The 19,434-nt window shown below is 40.2% G+C and overlaps 1 protein-coding gene across 2 annotated transcripts in view; it reads right to left on the reverse strand.

Moving 5' to 3' along the window:
• Positions 1-18,884, reverse strand: part of LOC125707844 (formin-like) — a 76,518-nt gene extending 57,634 nt beyond the window's left edge. The window contains exons 1-3 of one of the 2 annotated variants that reach the window (XM_048975215.1): positions 18,784-18,884; positions 12,916-14,678; positions 2,522-2,700 (exon numbers count right to left, since the gene is read on the reverse strand). In XM_048975215.1, coding sequence (XP_048831172.1) covers positions 2,522-2,700; positions 12,916-14,557 — 1,821 coding nt within the window. In that variant the 5' untranslated portion in view covers positions 14,558-14,678; positions 18,784-18,884. Of the gene's footprint in view, positions 1-2,521; positions 2,701-12,915; positions 14,679-16,711; positions 16,823-18,783 lie in introns of those variants that run through there. The other variant, XM_048975214.1, reaches the window with a different exon arrangement.
• Between the last annotated feature and the right edge of the window lie 550 nt (positions 18,885-19,434).

A 19,434-nucleotide genomic window follows, 5' to 3' on the forward strand; every position in this document is an offset into this window, starting at 1 on the left:
TACACCGTAAAGTGCAGTTAAAAACAAATATATCAAGTTCATTGAGATGGGAAAGACATCGCAGAAGTGTGATGCAAAGGAATAGCTGTGCACACCTGAAACCTCCAAGTTTAAAGAGCAAGAATAGCAGGATATCAAGGACATGGATGGTATTGGAAGAAGTAATGTGGATAACAGCAGCATGTAGGACGTGATAGGAAATGAAAGTGTTAAGCAGGAGAAGGCGGCCAAGGGCGTCTCAGGAAAATAGGATGATGAAATCTTGTTGTGTGTAGATCTTGATGAGGGACAGGAAGCATAAGCAAGGCCAGCCACGAGACTCTCCCTTGCCATGGGTGCTGCTAATGTACCGTAGTGCCGAGTGAGGCAGACGGGCCCTTGGATATTGTGAAGTTCTCTTGTTCACAGATGAGAAAATTATGGAGGCTGAACAGATGCAGATCACTGATTAGTGACAAGACGTACAATGAAACTGGGCACAAGTGGCGACATAGAGACTAAAATAAATATGAAAAGCAACCTTTCCATTTGGGAGAGGCAGCAGTAAATGTCAGGCTCACATGCCTCAAAGCAGCTTTGAAAAAAAAACATTTACATTTAAAGCCATAAAATATGCTTAAGGATATGCATAGGAAGCTGAAGGTATTTAGCCTTCGGGATTGTTCAAACAACTTTAAGCCAGGCAGCTCACGCTTCGGATGTCGCGTCTAAACTTGTAAGCAGACACTAACTTTGCTTATGTGAAATATCACATTAAACAGCAACTCACATCTTTTGAATCAATATCTTGTCATATTATTGAATTTAGTAGCATTTTTTTCCTCACCAGCTGAAATAAACCGCTGCAGTTATTGCCAATGTTATCTATTATACATTACATATTCTGCACAATCAATGTCATAATTTTAAATTAACAATAAAAGATGAGACATGGATGAATGGACAGTCGATGGCACAATAAACCAGGCTGCAGAATTTCTCTATGGTACGAAGGGATTAAAAGAAATCCACAGGCAGAGGGCCTTGAGTACATGTGCCCCTATTGCATAACCAACACTGTTTAATGGGTCACAGTTGTGATCATCAGAGGAACAAATGCAAGAGGCTTCTGGGGACAATGGGGTAGAGCCAGAGAGAGGAAAGCTGCTTAAACTGGGCCCCACATTCTGAAATCAGGGCACAGCTCAGGGCCTGTGGCACTTAAACAGCATGTATAAGTCACAAAGCATACATATGTAGCCAAAACTACAGTTTAAACAAAATTACAATTTCCTAACCCAGACTAACAACTTTAACGTGGCCCAGACCAATAATATTAACATAATGCAGACCAACCGCACTCATACAATCTAAAGCAGTAATCCAATTATTTTAATGATTCCATCATGACTATTTATTCAAGATGCAAGTGTCATCCATTGTGTGCCAAGCAAGCTGGCAGCCCCAGACACTGAACGCAGTAACAACAGCACCTGGCAGACTTACACAACAATATTTCTGCTAAAAATCTCATGATATCCAAGGCATTTTCTGTGACAATAGGTCATGTCATCCCAGGGAGGGAAGAGGATTAAATGCAGTTTGACCAGAAGGACATTTGACTGTGCTCCACACCCAAACAATATCCATGAGACTGTATGTGTGTGTTTACAGTTGTCATTCTCTGGAACTGTATTCAGTAACATGCCAATTTTTAGACAGGCAGCTCTTGTGATGTCTAATCTGGTGCCCACCCTGACAAAACCTTTTGAAACATGCTCTGCTTTGCTTTCCATGCAAGGATCACCAGTCTAATATTATAATACTACACAAAATCCCAGAAGGATGTTACTGAAGGTGTGAGAGGTGTAAATATTTTGCCAGCAACACCTGAGAAGAAGACAGCACTCATGTTTCTTCACCCACTCCTTATATGGCAGAAACGCTGTTTAGAAAAGTGGCAATGGCATGTTCACATACACTGTGAACCAGAAAAAAATAACGAAGGCAGTGCTACGTTAGGAACTGATAAAACACTTGTGAGTAGATGATGGGTAAAGACAGAACTCAAGATATTTGCCATGCTTTTTGTGCTGATTTTAGATCCTCCCTCATTTGCTTTTGCATGCACCTGCTGGGATTTAAAGCTTAGAAAATGCCTTCCTATAGCACCCCTTAAGACTAGGAAACATCCATGCTGCTCTTTGCCAAACTCAGTCTAGTTAGTGAATCAGCACCATCTGTGGGCCCGTCGGATTTATGCGGCCCAGCTGCAGTAACAAAGCAGATGCATTCCCCATGCTTTGGTCTTGATGAATAAAGAAAAAGGACCTTCACACTGGCTGTTTGAGGTCCATAATCATGCAGTCCTGTATTATATCAGTGTCACTTTCAGGGTACAGAATGTGCCAAGTTAGTACGCTTTATGAAAGAAAATTACCCAGCAGAACCAAAATCACGCTCCCTAAACACCCACCAAATCCAGCAGTCCATGCAGAAACTCATCTTGACATGTATACCAGGTAGATTGATTATCACTTACAGTGAACTCCCGGTTGGGGTAGTAGGGTGTGTCACCAGTGATGTCATCTTCTGGGGGCGTAATCCTAAGAATGTCGAGGTGGTTCGGTCTGGGCATGCGTGGGAGAATTTCATTTTCCTGAGAGATAGACTCATCTCCGTCAAGCAGCCAGATGTCATCCTGTCTCAGTGTGGAGTCCTCTGAAGAAAAGCAAAGAAGTAATTCGATTTCCAGCTGCCCAAGTATCAGGGTGCTGTCAAGGAAGAAAACAAGATTATTTTTTTAATAATACATGTTTTATTAAATATACTGACAAGACTCAGGTGAAGATGATGTTTTAGTAGCTTCACTATAGCTACTGTCTCTATATAATACACAGTGTAATTATGCTTTTTTTTGGTCCTAGGTTGCATTTGTATTAGACTTTCAGAGGAATTCCTACCACAGATTTTCAAAAAGAACTTAATTCCACTACCAATAAGTGTATAAACCTTGAGAATATATGCCTGTCTCTTTACCATGATCGGCTTTTTCAATGTAGCCAGACAATCAATCATGACACACTGAACATTGGCGTAGCGGTGAATACTGAGACTGCAAAAGCCCATGGCTGAAACACATCAACAAGCTTTTCATTTGAGAACTTCTGGTACTACTGAAAGGCAACAAAAACTATTCAAACTGCCTGTGTTAATGCAGCACAAAATTCTAAGGGATATAACATGACAATATTTGTTAACTGATTTTAAAAAAATCCAAAATAATCTTATCAGCCAAGAAATAGTTATTCGCAAAAACACTCAATTACTATAAAGGGGCAATTTTTTTTTTTAATTAAAGGAAGACACTAGTGAGCAATATAATGGCAGCAGTTAGAGGGTTAGAGGGCTTAAATAATCCCCAGAAGGGGAGCAGTTTTGTACACCTGATAAAATTCCCGTGCCTAGTGCCAGCTACAATCATCTGTCTGACCTGCCTGAGGAGTGATGCATATGGGCTATGGGAAGAAATATTGGAGCAGAGGAACCTCTGTGCCAGCTTGTAAAATAAATAACTTCATGAGCAAAGAGCGCAATACATTAATGTGCGACTAAATCACACAGTTCCAACATTCATAAGGACCAATCAGTCTGTACCATTTCAGCTTTGCAGGAAATGCTCAAAGGGGATCAAAATCAGGAAAGGATCATTATCAAAACTGGCACAGCATTCTGGGCACGAACAGGCATAGAGCACTATAAACTACTGGCACTGAGCCTCTAAACATGCTGATCTCCTGTGAATGGAGATGGATTGTCATTCTTCCATCGGAGCTGAAACCGTCTTTTTGCTTCTCTGTTCAGCTTCAAACGCAGCGGCCCTCTCTTCTGAATTGAATTGAATATTTTTGTACAGTACTGTACTGTATTGTAACGTATTTGAATTATACACAGTTCAGTAATTTATTTGTACGATACTGTAATTTGAAAAACGTTTGAAACAGCTGTACTGTATTTTGAAATTGTCATTAAAATTAATAGCAACATTGTCCATTTTATTACCTTAACTTCATGTAATAAATATACTAATGTCAATTAGATGGTATTCTGCCTGAGGCATAAAGAAGAAAAAATCAGTTATAATGATCAATTTCACACAGACAGAAATGATCATTATACGCGGTTTCCACTGTATTTTGCCTTCTCGCACAGCCTTAGCTGGCAGCAGACCAGCAATACTGACTTCAACCTGGGTATTTGGGGTGTACTTCTGAAATATTGTAGTATATATTACCTATGTTTTCGATCTAAGATATGGGGAAAAAGGTACTTCAAAAAGTCAAATAAAGACAAAAAGCTAAGGTCCCTGGAAACATTCATCCATCCAGTTTTTGTAACTGCGTGTCCTCTTCAAGGTTGTAGGAGGTCTGAAGCCTAGGACATAAGGCATGGAGCAACCTAGGATGTGGTGCCAACCCATTGCAGAGCACACTCGTACACCATTATAAAATTATTTATAAGCTTTATATTTATTATCAGTAGAGAGCAAAGCTAAATATGGCTTCTTTAATCCTCTGTGTACTTTACCATAGACCTGTTTAATACTCACGCATATGCCTGTTCAGCTGCTTCCGAGTAACACATATAAAAGTGAGATTGCATTACTACAATTGGGAATAATGCAATTTTTGCTTAATTAATTGTTCAAGGCTGAGGGGCCATCAGTGGCAGTCTCAGTCTGTCCCTGTGAAAGTTCAAACTGTACTCAAGAGACCATTTTAAAGAATTTATTATTAATCACACATAAACATATTCTTAAGAAAAAAAACAACAGACTTTCAGTGATGCTAAAATCATTTTCGGATTTATACAAATCACTGCACTGTGGACTGGGCAGGCAAAAAATTATTACTGTAACTAATTGACAAATTAGTTAAAAAAGGTAAAATAGAAAAATGGGCTTAATATTTTCAAGACTGTCCAAAATCTAAACAACACCTCTGAAATTGTACCCTTCAGCATGGCAATTAAACCTAAATGGGTCCAAGTGAGCGTTGCTTGGATAATAATAATAACAACAATAATAATAATAAATGTGCTATGATGCTCAAGTACATTAAATGAACAACAATGCCATCTGCAGGACTAAAAGAGAAAGAATTGCAGTGTGTGCACCAGCTTTACCAGCAGTTATGTACACCCACACAGCAAAACATTGTCATTTTTGCCATCTGGAAATTCCACATGAGATTGCATATGAAAATGGTGTAAGAAATGGATAAGCAATAAAAATGGCCAAATGTGAATCCAGCCAATGCAGAAGCCTTCCACGGGTTGCCTATATATTCCCAAAGTACACAAGGGAAACTGAAAGTCCTAAACAACGTTAATGAACTAGATGTTGTTAGAATGACAATGGCATAGTGGTGAATGGCCCTGTCACCACTCCCAGTTTAATCCCTACACATCCAATGCACCCAACCTCTACAATCTCTAGCCCCCATACACACCACCACTACAAAAAAAATCTTAATCTCTGTTTTCAATCTGTCTACAAAGTTTGAAAATGATTTGTCAAATACTTTTTCACACTAATGAGATAAGTGTCTGTAAATGACCAGTCCCAAATTCATGTGTTGCCCATCCAGGAAATATAATCAAAAGCCCATATTTTACATTGTATTTATCATGCCTGTATGTGTGAGCATAACACACAAAGAACAGTTGTTCACCTATTGTCTGAGGTACAATAGAAAAAACAAATATAAATATACACAAAGATTCCTCATCACAGCTGCTCACCAAACAAATAGTACAAGAGAAAGATAAGCTCAGAAACTGACACAGGTCTGCATGCAGGTAACAGGCAAGAAAGGCACACCATAGCAGAAAGAAACTATGTTGGTAGTTGGGTTTTCCTGTAAATGTGCCCAGAAATTTCCTACATCCGCCCACATCAGTGGATTTGAAACTAACTGCATATAAGGAGAACAGCGCAGAGCAGTCACCAAGGAAATAAACTGCCCTGCGTAATGTAGATTTGTTACTCACTGAAAAGGGTTAAGCTGGAGAGGAACTATCCCAAACAGTGATCAAGCTCTGTGTTATCGAACTGATTTCTTCATACACATACACCCAGTGCATACATACGCACATATCCCCTTTTAGATAATATGTCAAGAGATAAATACCATTATGATATCCAACAGGTATTTCCCGATGTGACAGATTTCTACGAATTTAGAAAATACAGTTTTTTTGCAAAAATTATTTGACATGCCTGCAATAATCAAAATAAATGAGAAAAAAAAATCTGAAAACTGCTACTAATCAGCTATCAAAGAAACGTTTAATAAAACTAAAACAATTTCAATTTGCACCCTTTTAAAATACACTTTTTATTTAGGTTAATTTTACATGAGACCCTTTTAATATAGCTTCTTAACTTCACGAAAATAAATGCAAACTATCAAGAAAACAGCACAAATCAGGGGGAAAATGAAGGCTAAGGGTGAATCTCGTAGCTTGTCAGTATGATGACTCCCAGACATTTTTCCTGAATGACTCTAATGGCTGTGACAATTCACCTAAATAAACCTGACTCATTGGAGGTGGCCTGAAACAGGGTCTGTAATTCTTTAGTCTGAAGGACCAGACAGCTGCAGCGGCAGCAGTGTTAGCACGAACATCAAACCACCAGACCTGACAGCTGCATGCCAAACTAAACTGCTGTGCTCACACCACAAAACAAGCCACATCCCTTGTGTCACACATTACATATTGTTATAAGCAATCCAAGACATGCCTTTTGGCTAATGTCACAGCACTAAAAAGCCATTTAAAAAAGGAAATGCATAATTTTGCATTTGTACAGCTGGTGATTAAGTAACAAAGCTCAGCAGGGAGCAGGTCCTGATTTTACATCCTGCAGTTCTGCTGCTTTTATCCAGCCACTGACATTTGTTATTCATTACCAGGTCTGCTGCTCTCAGCAGCAAACTATGGATGAATGGAGAATATCAACGTGGCCTGGGTGAAAACTGGGAGTGCAGCACAGCAAAACCACTCCATTTGTGTAACATCCACCGCCAATATGCTGGCACCACACAGAGAGAAAACTGCACCGAGCTTTTATTCTCAACTTATGCTTTTATTCTCTGACCATATGATGATCGGGTGACCAGTGACACCCTATTTAATTAACACATCTAATCCAAACAGCGGTAATCACAGTCACATGATTAACACATCATGAGAGGGAAAAAAATATATTGTTCCACTTTAATGTACTCAAATTTGTATTCATTATTCAAAAGACAGCAAAACTAATCCAACAAATCCCAAAATTATCACAGATGGAACCTAAAGTTAATCAATCCTGAGTAGACCCCCCAACTAGCAGGGCATAGGGGGCACAATGTCAGCCTCTCAATTTGCTGACCATGTGTTTAATCAACCTCCTATAAATGTTTGGTTCATATCAAGGCTGATATCAGATTACTAATTTTTCGGCGTATACATCTGATTAATATTCACAATATACATCTGATTAATATTTTAGGCATACTACTAATCCACTTATTGAACTGTGGGCGAAAATGATGTCCATCTAGTGCCGAAAAGCCGGTGTCCATTATCTACAGCGCTGCAATGACATAATGTTTGTTTGTTTGATTTTCTGGACGAAAAGCAATCGTTTAGATTAATTGACCAATCGGTAAAATAGTCGATAGTTTAATCCATTGAAAAACAGTCGTTAGTGGCAGCCCTAGTTCATATAAGCTTTCAGAGTATAAGCTGGTACAGTCAGATGCTCCAGAGAAGCAGGTCACATTAAATGACAGCCAGTGACAAGAAAGCTTTTTCACTGCAAGAAACTACTTGAGAGCAGTGGCAATGTAATTTATTGACCAATGCATCACCCACCATTGGAGTAATCAGTAACACAGAAGCTCCCCTTGTCCTCATTTCTGCCTGGTGCTGGCAGCCAGTGCACTGAGCATTGTGACATGCTTTGCATTTCCTGCTGTCAAGTGACTGCTTCTGGAGCAATAGGTTTCACATGACTCCAAAAGCTGAATGGTTTATGGAATTAGAACTTTATTAATGCCGCATGCCAGCACATGATGAGTATTGGGGTGGGAGATGGGGAGTATCCAGGTGCATTCATGCCCTCACAGCATGGTGCAAAGCACGAATTTGTGATTGGGCATCTCCAAGCACATCTATGACATAGTCTACCGTGTGGAAGCTGTAGCAGGGACAGTAGCACCAAAAATAAATGTGTTTATATTTGAATAGCAAGGAGATAACACCAATAAAATACCCACACTGTGAAGTTACATAAGTCTGCAGAAGCTTACATTTTTTCCAGGGTCTGTCCTAAAATAAGTTAAAAATTTTTTATCTGTTTTGAATTTCTTTCTGATGAGGATACCTCAAGCTTACAGGTCAGGACTTCTGTTTTCCTCAAAGGCTCAGGGCTTATTGAAGGATGCTGTCAATGGCTCATTTGCACTCCCTTTCCCCTTCTTTCCTCCAATATCCTATCTGCCCCAAGCAGTTACATCAATACTAGCATTGCCCATAAGGACCAAGGGCAGTGGATTAAAAAGAGTGGATTTAAATTTGTCTATCATTGGCAGGACTCACAAGTTTCACCTTACTCCCTCTTCACCACAACCTCAGTATTTTAACAGGTGTTTCTTACCTGACACTTCTAACGTTTTTATTTTAAACGTTAATTATTTAGTGCAACCCTGGGATGACTTAAAAACCAGATGCAGCGACTCAGCCAGAGACCACCAATTAATTATTGTATAGGCGATGGTCATCCAATGCTGGCATGGCCATGTGTTGTCATTCAGGAATACACCCCACTTATGACCCAGATGAGATGCAGTGATAGTCAAGTGTAAGAAAAGCTGTCTTGTATTAAGGCAAGAGTCAGCAGGGAACCCTGTGAGCGTCATGTGCTTTTCTCTTTGTGTGTAAATTCTATGGGGAATGTTTCTACTGCAGGGATTAAAAGCATAAAAAGCTAACATGGCAGATTAACTTTTTAAAAACAAGGATTTATTTATATTTCTGTAGCAGAGGTCAATCATATTTGCATCTTTTGGAGGTGAACGACTGGGGTCAGTGCCACTATGACTAGTTTGAACAGATCAGTCTACTTATAAGTGTTTCATCCCCATACTGAGTAAACAATCCCCAAATGTAACTGCTCTCTGCCAGACTCAAGCCATTCCTGAAGGACAAAGGGTATTGTGGCATCCTAGGAAGAGGCAGCCCAAAGATTCTAAAAGTAACTTGTGCCCACCAGGATTGCATTAAGAGTTCTATGAGGTGGTTTATAATACATTTATTGTTGGACTTGTGTGTGTTAGGCAATATGACTAATGGTTTGAATCCTTGTCATCCATAGTCACAATTAAATACTTGACAGATTCTCTTAATCTCATCATATTTATTACGGAATGAAACTGGGACATGACTAAATTCATTTCAAAATGAAGGGGCGTGACCAAGAATAAGCTGACATTCTAGGGCCAAGCTTTCTGTGCCTCTACTTTGGTTGTTTTCTCTACTGTAAGCTGACAGCTAAACATTATTACAATTCTGTATGACGAGAATCCAGGCTCAAGACTTATGCTTTTCTTGAGGCTTAGAACATTAAAAAATAAATACATAAATATTAGCTTTTACAGATGCACCGACAGTGTGACTTTTTCCTTAATAAAAATTGGGTAAAATTTACAAAATCAAGCCCCTCCCCCGTTTACTTAAGGAACATGTTGGCTGAAATTGTGGTGGGTTTGAATCCCAGGGAGTGCACATAAATTGTAACGCCAACCTCTAAAGTAAATTGTTCTGGATAAACATGTCAGATAAATGCGTGAAAAGTTCACAGTGCCAATTTAAGACTTTCCTGTATTCTTGGCAATTTACATTAAGTTGAGTATTGAACTTAATTCAAAGAGAATCATGAACAACCCTTTTATACACTTCAAGGAAATAAGAACTTTGTGTGGCAAATAGCAAAGGGTTGTATCATTTGAAGCAAGGGAGGAACTGTGCATGAACTATAGTCATTGACATAACCAGCTTGATGATCTCAAATAAGGTCAAAAGCCTTGAAAATAAATGGATATTATATTATGAACTGATGAGAATGCTGTATATTCATCAAGGTGAAGCTTGTGAACTTGTGAAAAGCACACATATAATATTTCCAGAAGGAAAAGCACCAGGCAAAAAAAAAAAATCTGAATTCACACAAATATTGCAAGGGGTCAAGGTCCCAGCATTACAGTCTTTCATAACACAGAGACACACCATGGCTTCCCAGGAGAGCTTGTAGGACGTCTTGGGTTACTTTAGGATGGAATGGCATGTTTGTTCCTGTCTCTAAGAGACACATTAAGAATGGCATGCCTAGATTTACAAAGCAAGTTTTGTACGGACAGACATGGATTTCCATTTCAAATGGCAAATGACCTCACCCATTTTATGAAAAGTTTCTGTCCTTTATAGAAACTACTCAAGAGCATGACTTCTACAAAAAACATCAACCCACACCCCAAAAGACCCCAACACATTTTTACATAACAACATAAGAAATTTACAAACAAGAGGAGGCAATTTGGCCCATCAAGCTCATTTGGTTTACTCAACTAATAGCTCAGAGTTGTTAAAATCTTATCTAGCTCTGATTTAAAGGAATCCAATGTTTTAGCTTGCACTACACTAACACAAAGACTATTCCATATTCTACACGCTATGTAAAGAAGTGCTTTCTCAAATCCAGTTTAAAATGTTCTCCTGCTACTTTCCACCTATTGCCATGAGTTCTTGTATTTGACTTAATATTGAAGTAGCTATTTGGTTGAACAGCATCCAGACCTGTTAGAATCTTATATACCTGGATCATGTCCCCCCTTAGTGTCCTTTGGTTGAGGCTGAACAGATTCAGCTCAGCTAACCTGTCCTCATAAGATATTCCTCTAAGACAAGGGATCATTCTTGTAGTCCTATGTTGAACACTTTCTACAGCAGCAAAGTCCTTTTAAAAAATGCCATCTATGACAGATTAGGGGTACAACAGTACATGAAATTCACATTTCTGTACAAACCTTGGTTTTAGGTATACAGTTCTGTGCAATTTTGGTACAGCAGTGAAACTGAATTTGTTTGAAATTATTTATTATTAAAACTGCAAACACAACTAAGAACAGTTGCCTGAATAATAAACTTAAGAGAAGCTTATCTTTACACTCTAAAAATAAAAAAGTGAAAAAAAAACAAAAATTCAACAAGAAGATTGTCTTAATGAACTAAATAGTGTCTAAATTCCATGTTCTACAGAGTATGATTGTGTATTCTTAGTATAACAGACACGCCATAGCCAATTTCAGTATTACAGAGCCAACAGACAGTCTTGGTCTTATCAGTCACTCTGCTGTAATTTATTGGGATACCAAAATGTTCCCAAACCACCAATTATGAGTGGCTGTATCCAGCTTTAGTGGTAACCAATTCACAGCCACAATTAGCATAATGTTTTGTGTGAACATCTGCTTGTGAATTTAGGTTCTGCCTGTGTCAGACAATGCATTCATTAACCTCATTGTGCAACGAATATGTGTACCGTTACAACCCTACTTCAGATGTGTCAGTTACCATTCAGGGAGAACACAGATGAAGTTCAAATGTTCTACGGCAGTGATAAACCTGCCAAAATCTATTTTGGGCATAAGAAATTTTCATTTACAGAAAGCCTCTTTACAAAATGAGTTTAATGATTAGAGTAAAGATTGCTTTCTGGCTTTATTCCTTTTGCCCCACCACAATATGCAAAGGATGCTTGGTGCATGAGCACTTAGTTACAGGCAGTGCAATCTATCATTACTGTAATTGGTTTTTACACCCTAGCAAGGTTACTGCAATACTTTGAAGCACAAGACAAACACCAAGCAGAATCATCTTGGTTTCCTTCTCCCAAAGGAGAAAGCCAGCAGGGTTGTGTCACCTACTCTCATAAAAATTATGTATTGTTACCAGTGTACATTCAATCAAAAGATAAGTAGTTGGATGAAAGGCTGTCCAAGGTTTTGTAATATTTATTACCATTTATAGCAAGGAGAAGGAGGCTTTGCGCAACAGAAATACGTGGCATGAAACTTGACTTAGCACACAAATTAAATAGCAGCTCTAGAAGTTTCCCTTTATTCCATCAAAGCCTCCAATAAGCCCTTATTGCTTTTTTCTATAGTGCAATTCCACCTTAAGACAACCGTTACAAATCCTACACCTGCCTTTGACTTCCAGAAAGCAATTCTAATACATGACCAGAGAAAGGCTGGAGGGGATTCTGGCAAGCATTTTATCTAGTTTATGAGGGCTAACAGAATTAACAGCAATTACTCAGCATACACGATGAGCTCCAGTCCGTCCCACTCTATTGTACATCTTTAGCCCTACAATCACACAACCTGCCGTGGACCAGACACTGCAGGTATATAGCGTGCAATGCACTGGGAAGCCTGCCCAAGTAAAACTAACATGTACACGAAGGACTTCATTGAACTATGCACTACTGGCAAAAAAATCAGGAACACCTGCTTTTCTTTAAAATGAGATATATCCTTGTGAATTATGACTGCTGAACCACACGGCAAATACAGGATGGTGCTCAGGTTTCACTCACAAGACCTTACAAACCTGGGCAGCTTAGAAACAAACAAAAGTTGCTGACCTTGCAGGAAACTTCCCAGCACATCTTCATCCTGGGTTTCAGAGACATTTCTGAATTTTCACTGAGCTATGAGAAGCTTCTCTGTACTTGCTGTGTCAATTTTACCTGAAAGCGACAAATGAAGGGGTGCCAGCAGAAGCCATGGTGAGTAATCATTACAGGGAATAAGGTTCACTAACCTGGGGGGGAGGGCACCGTGGGGCTAGAGAAGCCCCATTTTGAGCCACCTCCCTGATGAAAGAGATTCAGGTCCAGTCGTGTGATAGTCTTTCTGTTGCCGTTCTTGTCGATAACCTCTGTGGTGATCCTGGGCTCTCCTTCAGACAAGGTGGCCCCTAGAAATGACTTCCTTTGGTTGCCAACGTGGTCGCCCTCTTCCTCAGGTAGAAGCAGGATCCGGTGATTGAGCTGTGGGCTGGTAATATGAGAGGTAACTGGTGAAACTACTGGGGACATGCTCTGTAGACTGTTGGTGGTGGGATATGATGTATTGAAGACCTCACAGAGTGAGGGTGAAGAAGGACTTCTCCTCTCAGATTTAAGGCTTGAAGCTTGAGAACTGTCATTTGGGCCCCAGAGTGACTGCGGTAAAAGTTCTTTGGAGTTCACAACTGGTACTATAGGGCTTCCCTGAAATCTCCTCCACCCCTCACTGTCATCTATGCGTTCTACTTCCAAAATCCTGTGAAGAGGCTTGTTCACTACTACCTTATCCTGCTCTGGCTTCAGAGGAGTGAGAGGCAGGGAGACCCGAGTCAGTTCATACCCCTTCTGCAGGGTTGTCCTGCAGGTTTTGGCTGCAGACGGTAATTCTAGAGTGGGTTCCTCACAGTCAAAGTGGCTGATCTGTCGTACAATGCCCCCTACTTCTTGTACCCTAGCTGTTACTCGGATTCCAGCATCTCTCCAATCTCTTTCTTCATGTGCAGCAGAGGGGACCTCCAAGGAAGATGGACCACAATCCTCAGTGGGTCGCAGGTTGTCCCCGCTGAGCATCTGCTCCTGTTGCAGTTTCTGCTGCTCTTCCCCTAGGAAGCTGTGGAGTCCCCCAAATCCATTGTACAAATCATTGTCATACTCTGACAACTCACTGCAGTTGTCTGTGTCAGACTCAAAAGTGTAGTCTACCGTGAATTCTTTGGTTTTCCGGTTGGCATTAAGCTCTTTCTCCACAGGTGGGGCAGCACTGCTATCCCTGCTATTGCAGGAACTGCTCTCCTGGGTGGAGGTCCCAGGGGCTTTCCCAGATTGGAATGGGGAGCCCTCAGAGACGGCCTTCTCTACTTTCATTTTAAACTTGCTTTGCAGGAGACCCTCTGCGCTGTCTGTTCGCTTCACTGCCAGCTTCCTCAGCCTTCGGCCCCGTGTGGTGCCCCTCTTCTGGTCAGGAGAGAACTTGGGGGAATGCTGCAGGCTGCTGCTGCTCAGTGTATCGCTCAAGGGGGAGGCAGCACCTCCTTCCTGCTGGACCTCCAGTTTGCCATCCTGGTTCCCCATCTGGACCCTAGCTGCACAGTCAGCACAAAGGGCAAAGAGACCAGCCAGCGCCTGGCGATGCACAGCCGCGATCCAGCTGAGCTCTGCAATGGCACCCTTTGTAGCCTCACTGGAGATTAGGTCTTTGCCTGGAAGCTCAGAAGACTGCTGCTTTTGTTTCGTTCCCATTGGCCCCACCTTCTTCTGACCATGGCCACTGACCAAGAAGGAGGCTCTACTCCTGTGTTCCAGCCCTACTGGGAGGTACGGGCTGATACAGATCCTCTCCCTGATGGGCTTATACAGCCGAAGGACAGTGTGCCTTCCCTCCATAATGAGAGTCATTTAATGTCTTGCACGCTAATTAAGGGGTGACTCTTCTGAGGGACCTGCTTCTGATACCAAGCTCAGGGAACAAGTCAAGACAAAAATAGCCTGGTCATTCATCTCCTTAGTTATCGATTACCTGTAAAGAAAAAAAGAAATTCACCTCTTAGACTTAAATACTTCAAGGATGAATATAAATATGGACCATTTTTATATTACTATATCGTCCTTGTGTCTGACGTGAACAGAAAATACATGAACAACTGAGTCCGAAATAAAATATGTTTTGCAGAGCGTAAATAATCTCTTTAAACTGTAAAAGGGTCACCTGAAAAACCACAACGAAACAAATCCTAGAACCATTATGCTACTGACTCTGGCAATGCACACAAAAAAACAGCTTCTATCACTGGTGCTTAAACCTGCACCAGTAGGAGCTGGGGTAGTAGTTAAAGAATTTGTAACAGTCACTTCCAGGCTCCAGTGATGTACACAAGACATTCTAAAATGTTTCAGTGATATCTGGCTGAATAAATGGAAAAATTTTTATGAACAAAACCATCTGCTTGGAAGCTATATATTGGCTCGATTTAACTATGATGTGACAATGGCTGTGATGGGTTGGTGCCCCATCTTGGGTTGTTCTCCGCCTTGTGTTCCCATAGCCTCCGGGATAGGCTCTGGGCCTCCTGCAACCCTGAACAGAAAGTGGATGGATGGATGGATGGATGGATGGATGGATGTGACAATGGGAGATGGCCTCTCTAACAGACTAACTGCAGATGAGGACAAACTAGAATGCCTGCAAAAGACTATAACTGGACATCCTTAGTCATGTTCCTCAGATAGTCTGTAATCATTAAAAAATGTAAGCTATCAAAGATCCTAACCTAAAACAACATAAAAAGTTACAAAAACCTGTACATATCTACATTAATACATTTTATATAATGTAATTTTGATTTTATAGAGTGCATTATCTGAATATCACTTCTCATCAAATATAAAACGTTAAATAAATGGCCACATTCAAATTCATTTCACAAACTAAAAACTGACATTACAGACAAATAAGGAAAAGAAATCAGAAGATGATTGGAAAGGTAGCTTACTTTTATATCTGTATAGTAAACATTAACTCAGATTCAGAAATGTTAGTACAAAATTAATTTCACTATTCACTATAGCTTGTTCCTTATATGTGTAAAAGCACAAGTATCTGGGTAAGAAAAACACACATACACTGAAACTAACCCAAAAACACAAGTATACTTATGTACAGTACTCTTATTTCTGCCATCACTGTTAAGTAAGGCGATCTTCCCCGTAGTCCTCATTACTCTTATACTCTGCTAAAATATTAAACAGATTGAATATCATTCAAAAGTTGTCTTAAAGACTGAATTTAAAAAAGAAACTTTAAGCGTTTTCAATTCTGTCTGCATTTGTTGTAAATAATCATGAAAATTAATCGCACGCTCAGTAACAGAAACGAATGCTTTTCATTCAGACAGTCAATTAACTAATGCAAAGACGGAAATACCACGCCACACTTCTCACCGCAGCCGCCAATCACAAACTGCGCATTTATTTGTAAATACTGAAATCATCTCTCGTCATGATTCACTAACACTGACAGGACACCGGCCTGAAAGGCCATATACACAACGCACACAATCTAAAATTATACTGTACATTTCACGAGAATAGCACTCACATAAAAATGCTTGGATATGAAACAAAAGTATGAGGCTTTTAATAAATATAGATGCGAAGTACATGAGCATTTAAAAGCTAATGCCGCATAAACAAAACATTGGGAAAACAACAGCGATAAACAGCAACTACTGACTTCACATTTACTCGACTACTTGAAGAGACGAAAATGATAAAAGACAATTATGAGGAAACTATACCATATATATATGTTCTTATATCTTGTAATTATCACGTTCAGCCAAGAGCTTATTATAAGCTCATCAATATATTGGAAAGAATAAAGGCATCAGTTTAAAATTAAAACATCTCAAATCATTAACAAAATGGTTTTTATACATATTTAATATCCCGTATAGCCAAGAAAGACCACAGCTTTAAGTTTTCATGCCGGCTCCATATTAATGTAGACTTGAATACATTTTAGACCCCCCCACAAACATTCCCACGACTCACTTGATGCAGACAGTTGTCATCAGATATAGAAGGCTTGTACGATATCCCCAAACATTTTGCATCGCTCCTTCAATGTTTCCTCAGATCTTTGACGTCCAGCCAGCCTTGCTTGCTGACTCTCGAAGCGCAATTGACAGACAGCGTACAAAGCCACTCAGAGATTTTTGCGTTTTCATTGGATCGCTCCTATTGGATCATAAAAGCCCCGCCCCTTACCGCGGTCTCGCAGAGAGACGGAGTCGCTCATGTACATCTGCGGACTTCCAGGACGGTCAATACTTACACAAACTAAAGCCAAAAGGAGACGACGGGCTGAGCCATTTTAATGAAGAACAAACGATAATTGAATTCTTACTGTTTCGGGTAAAATTCAGTCAAAGACAATGCAACGCCACAAGAAAATGCCAGCTGTATACCCATTTACTGTTTACCTGCAGCCATACCTTCTAGGAAGCCTATTGATTTTAACGCGCGTCACAGCCATAAATTAGACGTCTGAATGATCTGCACATGCTGAAGACGTGCATGAGCTCAGATGAACAGCAGACTTCAGTCCCGTTACTGCGGTCTTCCGAGCGTGGTCAGTCTGCCCTACATTTTGGGATATTCTACTGGTACAGCAGTAAGGTGAATTTCATTCGACCCTAGTTTTCAGCAATGTGAACTAGAATATCAGTAGCATGTACATATTCTGGTCTCGTTCAAGATGACCTTGACATCTTATAGAAGCTGCACGTACTCGCACTGGAAATCAGAAGACCCTGCAGATTTGACAAAAGGCAAAAAAAAAACATTGAGGCCCAAAAATGTACTCGAAACCCGGATCTCTGATGAAGTAAACATGAAAAGTTCACGTAGACATAAAATGAGCCAAGTCCCATACTGGAACAAGCAAATATCCACAGAAAGGACAGAGGGCATTGCTACAAAAATACGTTAGATGTTGCATATAATCCAAAGATGGGGATGAGGGAACATCTTGGAGTTCTAAACGACCTATAATTTTTCAGCATAATCACATTTGTGTGAGATTTCAATTTTGTTATTATAACGTGATTCCTTGTTATCGCTGAAAGGTTACTGCAGCACAGACAAAACGTATGACTAAAATTAGTGTAGATCTTTTAATCAAAGAAATTCAGTTAAAAAGAAACCTAGTGAATTTGTCCGGTTTCATCAGATTCATTGACTGCGGTCACTGCATTGCAGTCTTACTTTCCGCCACTAGAGGGTTACATTCGCACCTTTTATAGCTTAGCCGCCTATAATGGCTTTCCAGTGGGACGCGGTACGTATATTACCCAATATATTTTATTATATTTCATGGTAAAACTCTATCATTACTTAAGTCATAGGCAGCAGACCCATAGTAAAGGAAAGGAGGAAATGGTGTACATCTTATTAAGTATAAGCCTTAATGCGGCTAAAAGTGTTGTTACATAAATGTTGTCTGTTAGCGGCAGTACACGTTGTCCGTTGTCCGTGGGACAGTGAGAAATCACAGATAGGTACCAGAAAGAAGCAAATAGCGGGTAGAATCCAAAACTATGCCAAGCACCGTTTCATATTTTTGTTCCGTCAACAGCAAGTCAGTGAAACACTCCCATCGCGATCCCTACGGGCTGTAACAGCACCGTTAAATAGGTATGAAAAAACAATACATGCCCTAATGGTGTGAATGGAGTTAAGTATCTGTATATGGTAAATTAAAAATGTGTTTTTTTCACCATTCGGTTGAGTACGTAATACTTCGCTGAGAAATTAAAAACTCGTAGTCTAGTTCGTTCAACTGTCCCGATTCTGCCTGATTTTGTCCCATCACTTTTCGGGGCTGAAAGTTAGCCGCGTTATACTGACCACAAGATGGCAGCATATGCTTTAGAATAAATGTTTTAAGTTTTTTACGTTAACTTTTATAAATGGTTTGATATCGGAGCGTTTTTTTATCATATACTTAAATTATGGGATATGTACATGTACAGTTGGATAACAGTAAAGCATACACTTAGTCCGTCCCGTGACAGACTCAACCCTAATTTATACTGTTTGTTTTTCTTACAAAATACATTTACCATTACTCAAGTAAGTCAAATGTTCATATTTCCTTTTGTGTGTATTTCAAAGTATCCGGCTTGGTCTTCTTGTCCTCTCAGAGGCAAACCAACCGCCCACATCATTTCTCTGTGAGCCTGTCTTCTCGGATTTCTCACACCTTTCGAGCTGCTCAGCGCGAGCCTGGAAGCACGCGCCTGAAGGCGGGCGGAAAACAATTTTTCAGAAGCGGCTCGCTCCAGTATCAGTCTGATGACGTCCGCCGCCGCTGGCGTGACTGCATGCCTGCCGGGCTCGCGACTATCCGTCAGCTGACCCAAGCCACCCAACGGCTACTGTTAACGTCTCGCGGCCCAACCAAAACAGTATATTCTGATATCTGGTACAATATTTTTAATGAAAATATCCATCCATCCATCCATCCATCCATTTTCGCGGGGGTCCGGAGCCTATACCGTAAGCAATGGGCACGAGGCAGGAAACAACCCAGAATGGGGGGGCAGCCTATCGCAGGGCACACTCACACACTATTCACTTAATTCGCCCTTAATTAATGAAAATATTTCATTGCGTAATTACGCTTGTAGTTGCGTATGAAAAGTAGAGAAAATGAAGACCTGCTGTTAAACCACTCTCATCAGAAAACGTTACCTTTGAATGTGACCAGTTTT

Source organism: Brienomyrus brachyistius, chromosome 14 (genome assembly GCF_023856365.1).
Source record: "Brienomyrus brachyistius isolate T26 chromosome 14, BBRACH_0.4, whole genome shotgun sequence".
NCBI lineage: Eukaryota > Metazoa > Chordata > Actinopteri > Osteoglossiformes > Mormyridae > Brienomyrus > Brienomyrus brachyistius.